Below are 5,928 nucleotides of genomic sequence, written 5' to 3'. Positions count from 1 at the left end.
CGCTGCCAAAAACCGTATGTGTCCAAATCGTCAGCTAAGTATACTGTGGAAAACCGAGCCACCTCTCACACGCTGTATTCCTTACGTCATCGTGTCGCGGCGCCAACTGCCGCCGCGCGCCCGAGCCCGGCCGGCGGTCCACAGTGCACACACAGCTGTGCGCCATAAAACTAGCGCCGCAGGCGCAGGAAATGCGGCCCGCCGGTCCCACGGCCTCGGCGCGCCCACACAAACACGGTCATAAGCACACACGCACAATACACACATAAGGCACGCTACATTCTACTAATTCATAACACAATTCTATTACACTCCCCCCTGATTTATAAATCACCATACTGCGTCAGTGTAGCGGGACGCCGCTCCCGCGTGCTCCTGCGAGCAGCTGCCGACTCCTCGCCATCGTGCGAGGCCCCCTCCGACTCACCTCGAGCCGCAGCGTCGGGAGTGACACGCTGCTCATAAAAGATAATTGGGGCGCCCTCGTCGTCACTCTCACTGATCGGCGGACTCCTGCCCTCGGCCGGCTGTGGGAGAACGGCCAGCCTCATGTCCCGCACATGGCGCGGCACTCCATCCACCTCAACACACTGTACAGACACAATACGGCTCACCGTCCCAAGTGAACTGGCCACGTCACAGCGGCGGCTCGGGTCCCTGACCCAAACCTTGTCCCCGACCGTAAAGCGGCTGATATCGGCATCAGCTGGCGTGTCTACATCTGGGACTTTCACTCGGTAATTAAACAGCGTTTCCATGGGGCTGGAGCTCTGATCCTCCGCGCGTGGCATCACGTTATAGCGATACACCGCCTCCACCACCGAACACTTCTTTCTGGCCGCTAACGTTTTGATGGAGCGGTGGTTGCGCTCCGAGATGCCGTTACCGGACGGGACATGAGCTGCTCGGTATCGAACGGAGACTCCCCACCGACTGACGAACTCATTGAACACGGCACTTCGAAACGATGGATATTTATCCGTCAGCAGCTCAGTGGGAGCGCCTCGCTCCAGGAAGATTGACTCGAGCTGCGCGATGACACTCTCAGCGTCCTGTCGCTTTAGGCGCCTCCAGATCGCGTAGCGAGACGGCCCACAATCCACTAGGGTCAGGTAGAGTTGATTGTCGGCGTGGCAGACGTCCATGCTCACTCTTTCCCAGCACTCGTTCACCCCTAGCGTGCCGCGCACCCAGCGCTGCGGCGCAGGGTCGACCGATTGGCACGCCTGACACTGGCGGATCACGGCACGCACCTGAGCTCTGGTGACGTCAGAGCTCTGCCTCCTGCATAGTCTCAGGGTTCGTGTGATGCCAGGATGGCCGCTGGTGTGGTGAATCCGTGCGATGTCGGGCTCTGTGACGACGGCACCGCACACCATCGACGCGCCCTGCGGGGTCAGCCACTTTTTTGGCACTCTCGTGAGCGCGTCGGCCCGGTTCTCAGCCGATGGGACGAATTTCACGCAGAGTTGCATGGCATATTCTTCACCCAGCTTCTTCACTGTCTCAAGACGCCTCCGAATTAGCATCTCGCTCACTGCCTTGGTTTTTACACGGGCTCTGCCAGACAGGACGTCGGACAGCCAGTGATAGACGGTTCGCGAGTCGGTCATGATCGTCACATTCTTCAAATTCCAGGACAGTGCCAGATTGAGCCCTCGAATCACAGCATCTAGCTCTGCGAGATTGATGTGGGTGTCCGAGCTCTTCCGCAGCCAGCAGGCGTCTTCAACGACGCAGTCGTTGATCTCCAGCACGGCCCCGATGGCGAGGGAGCTGGCATCGACCCACACCACACCTCCGCCGTCTCCAGAGACATCTCACCGGCCCCGCGCGGGGTCAGATGTGTTCACACGCTCCACCATCTCAATGACCATTGCACAGAGCTCCGGGTCAGTGACCTCGTCATCCCATCCACTGGACACAGCGGTGACACGCCTCTTCAGATATGACGCGGCCACGCGGAGCCAGCCGGCCACAGGAACAAGACTGGTGAGTCGTCCGCACAGAGAGAAGACTGCCCGTCTCGTCAGTTTAGGGGGCGGGCTGATGTCGGTTCTGTCACGCCTCCAGAACAGCCCGTCTCGCTCCCCCCAGACCCTTAGGCCAAGCACACGGGCACCATCGATCACACTTTCTGGCGCTTTGCAGTCCAAGCCATGGTTCTCGAGATGGGCCTTCACTTCAGCTGCGGTGGCGACCTCCTCATTCACAAATATGTCATCGACGTAGGAGGATGTCGCGCTGTCCACGGGTGGAGAATGTTTGAAAAAGTTACCCCGGCCGGCGACCGAAAGTCAGAAAGACGATGATGCTCAAATATTTGTCAACGGTTATCAACAAACCCTTATTCTGTGGCGTAGAATAATGGATGTCTGCCGTTTGTGCGTTTTTAGGGAAAACTGCTGCACGCAGGTGCGGAAGATTTCGTAATTGTAACAACAATTTTGCAACACGCCTTAAAATTTCGGACGCATGTCACCTAGTGCTAGGTCAGGTCATCAGGTCAAATTTGCTGGATGATCGTGCTAAAAATGCCATCATGACCTTTGCAAAGCTTATTCCGTGGAAGTTGCAACCTTCCCACACAAAACAAAATGTCAAATTTGACCGTTTTGACCCTCTTATTGATTTGAGCTCGCACCTGAAATATTATTCGCGACCGAGCCTTAACCCTATTCCTGGCGGGCTCCGCCGGGACAAGAAACTGGCGGGGGGGGGCCGATTCGCCCCCCCTGAGATCTCGAGAACGAAGCAAGATAGCGACAAGCGGTAAACGGCATCAGATACGCATGGACAAGGTCTACAATTTTTACTAAGGTCATTTTCAGGTCAGGTCAAAGATGACGTCACAGGGGTCGAAAAAGTCAAAATGGCGGCGCTAGATATGGAGAGAGTTTTTCTCGAATAACTTTCGAATTAGTCAAGATAGGAACAAACTAAGGGCATCATCGTGATCCTCTCGTCAATCCGCATCGAATGATATATATGTTGACCTCGAAAGGTCAAGGTCAAATGTTGACCTCAGGTCACGTGACCTCGAGGTCATCATGTATATCATTCGATGCGTCTTGAGGGGCTGAACACAATGAGACCATCCACGCGTCTGAATCTTGTTCCTGTACGGAGTTATTGGCCAAAAACCTTTGGTGACCTTTGATGACGTCACATGACCTCACAGCTGCCCAACAGCAAAACAGACCTCAAGGTAGTGAAGGTTCATCGTATATGAAGTCATGTATGGTATATGGGGCCATTCCGACCCGTTTTAGTGGTAAAAACAGGGAGTTGATTTTTCCCCCATTGACTTATAATGGGGAGGTCGCGAAACTGACCTGACCTTAGGTCACCGATATCAAAATTCCAAGATATACAAATTGCACATACTGGTACCCTAACTACAGCCTGAAGAGAAGAAATTGATCGGTCAAAAACTCTAGCTCTGGCGTGATTGCAAACTTTTCTGAGGTAGGGTCACCAAACCGCCTCTGGTGACCTGACCTGAGGTCAGATCAACTCAAAATTTTCAGACATGTTGCGTAGAAGCCTTTTAGGAAAAGTCAGAAAATTTGAGCTTCCTAGCTCAACGCGTTTGGGAGAAATAATCAAAAAACCTCAGGGGGGGGGGGGGGGGGCTCCTGAGGCCCCCCCCCCGCCAGGAATAGGGTTAAACGAATAATCGAATGTTTTGTTTGCAGTGTTGCTCCGTTATGTTCATGAACTGTGAGAAAAGTTGTCGGAGAACGCTAAAATCAGAGAAATTTGGCTTTTGATGATCTATGGTGATTTTATTATTGAGCTTGCCTAAAACATGACCAGATTTCTCTGGTCACGTTTGTCGCTCTTTCAAACGTCGTTCCGCTTCTCGCCTCGTAGCCCAGTAGCCGAGTTAGAAGGAGCGTGAAAAGCCCACCTCTCGACTCAATGTGTTATGATAAGGCCACCACCCTGGCGCGGGTTAAGTTGGGGGAGCCTTGAGCCCCAGCACCTCGTCCTCCTTTCTCACTGATATTACCCTCGTCCTGTCTTGTGATGTCATTACAGTGCTATCTTACGATAACGGCCCTTAAATATGATTTAATTCTGTTTGATGAAACATGTCGGGCTCCGCGATGAAAAGACTTGAAAACATAGAAGCTCCAAAATGAAAATAAGTACATTTTCAAGAACTTTTCAAGGTAGATAAGAAAAATGAGAGACACTCTTATAGAAGGCAGTTTTTTCGTATGGAGACAGCTTTTAGGATTTGCAAAAGTGGAAAAAGTTACCCCGGCCGCGCCGGGGTCGGCTGAAAGTTACCCCGGCCACGGCGGGGGTGGCCGGGGCAGGTTCTCCACCCATGGCGCTGTCTATTCTCTGGTCCAGCCCGAGAGCCATGCTGAGCACTTTTTTCATCACCAGCGGCGCACAGCCGATTCCAAACCCTAGTCTCGTCAGACACCACCTTTTGCCCTGAAACACAACGGTCTGGTAGGGCCACAGAGACTTGCTCACATGCACCTGCAGGTAGGCGTCTTTGAGATCCAGAAGCGACACGTTCCGTCCGAACCGGCGCCACTCGCGAATTTTCTCGCTACACACGTCTGCGGCAGCCGTATGCGAGTCCAAATACTCATTCAGCTCTCTGAAGTCCATGACCGGGCGCACTTTGTCTTTGTTCGGCTGAATCACCGCCATCAGCGGTATTGTGCCCTTTGCCTGTCCGTGGACACGCTCGTCATAGGGAACAAGCCATCCGTTTGTCACCCACTTTGTGAGCTGTCGCTCATACTCCTGCCTGGCCTCTGATGGTATTGAGTACTCCTCCGCTTTGTTGAACAACTGTCCTGGCTCATCCCCACACCATTTCAATTGCACAGACCACTTTTTCTGGCTCTCATCGTAGCTCACAATAAAGTCCTTCTCCTCCTCGCGTCATATACCCGCCGCCGCCTCCGGCGCCGCCATTGCCCGCGTCTCGGTCACTGTCAGGGCCCCAATTGCCGCTGACCCACATTCCGCCGCCTCGGTGGGTGCAGTCGACTCGGCCAGTGCCGCCGTCTCAGCTGCCACGGGCGCCGCCTCAGGCACCCGTCTCTCAGCCACCGCCGCCGTCCCAGCTGCCGCCGGCGCCGTATCGGGCGCCCGTCTCTCGGCCACCGCCGCCGCCCCTGCTGCCGCCGGCGCCGTCTCGGGCACCCGTCTCTTGGCCACCGCCGCCACCCCGGTCGTTTCAGCTCCGAACCTCACATGGTTCTCCGCACTCACCGTCACGCCGCCCAGTGCACTCACGCCGTTCATCCCCAGGATAAACTCAAAGCCCAGCGGCTTCCGTGACACCACAAGCACGCGCACTGATACCGATTCGCCAGATTGCGATCGCACCTCCACGACACCCGTTCCCTCGCACCAGTATCGGTCACCGCTCACCGTCATCACGCTCACTGCGTCTCGATTCCAATTTCGACACACCGACACGTGCGCTACACACAAGCTGCATCCCGTGTCCAGCAGGGCGTCACAGGTGGCGCCGTCCACCGATACTCGCACAACGGGCAGCGCCCCGCTCACTGGAGACCGGGAGAGGAGGCTGGCGCCGAGCCCTCCTCTCCGCCGTCGTTTTCCGGACAGGACGAGGCGATATGACCGGGCCGGTTGCAGCGGAAGCAGCGCACACTGCGCCGACCGCCGCGGGCCCCGCCGCGCTCCCGCTGACTGCGAGCAGCGAGACAATCCCGCGACAGGTGGTTGGGCTGTCCGCATGAGTGACAGGTCACGCGGGGTGGCGCCGCCGACGTCCGCGCTGCTGCTCCCGTCGCTCCTGCCATGGCAGTCTCTTCTTCATCGGCGAGCACAGCTCGGGCCCGGCTGATTAGCTCGCTCAGCGTCATGCTTTCGACGCGGCTTCCTGCACGAAGCACACGGCGGGTGGTCTCCGGCAGTTTTGCC

At 56.0% G+C, this 5,928-nt stretch overlaps 1 protein-coding gene across 1 annotated transcript; it reads right to left on the bottom strand.

Annotated features, from left to right (window-relative positions):
- Positions 1–323: 323 nt before the first annotated feature.
- Positions 324–5,415, bottom strand: LOC122386164. Its single transcript, XM_043375098.1, has 3 exons — positions 5,248–5,415; positions 4,452–4,698; positions 324–1,819 (listed from the first exon to the last, which is right to left on the bottom strand). The coding sequence occupies exons 1-3, from the start codon at positions 5,413–5,415 to the stop codon at positions 324–326; spliced, it is 1,911 nt and encodes a 636-aa protein (XP_043231033.1).
- Positions 5,416–5,928: the final 513 nt, after the last annotated feature.

The sequence above is a fragment of the Amphibalanus amphitrite genome, unplaced genomic scaffold, assembly GCF_019059575.1.
Source record: "Amphibalanus amphitrite isolate SeventyFive unplaced genomic scaffold, NRLGWU_Aamphi_draft 000242F_arrow, whole genome shotgun sequence".
Taxonomy (NCBI): Eukaryota; Metazoa; Arthropoda; class Thecostraca; order Balanomorpha; family Balanidae; genus Amphibalanus; species Amphibalanus amphitrite.
This window is presented reverse-complemented; position numbering and strand designations above follow the sequence as displayed.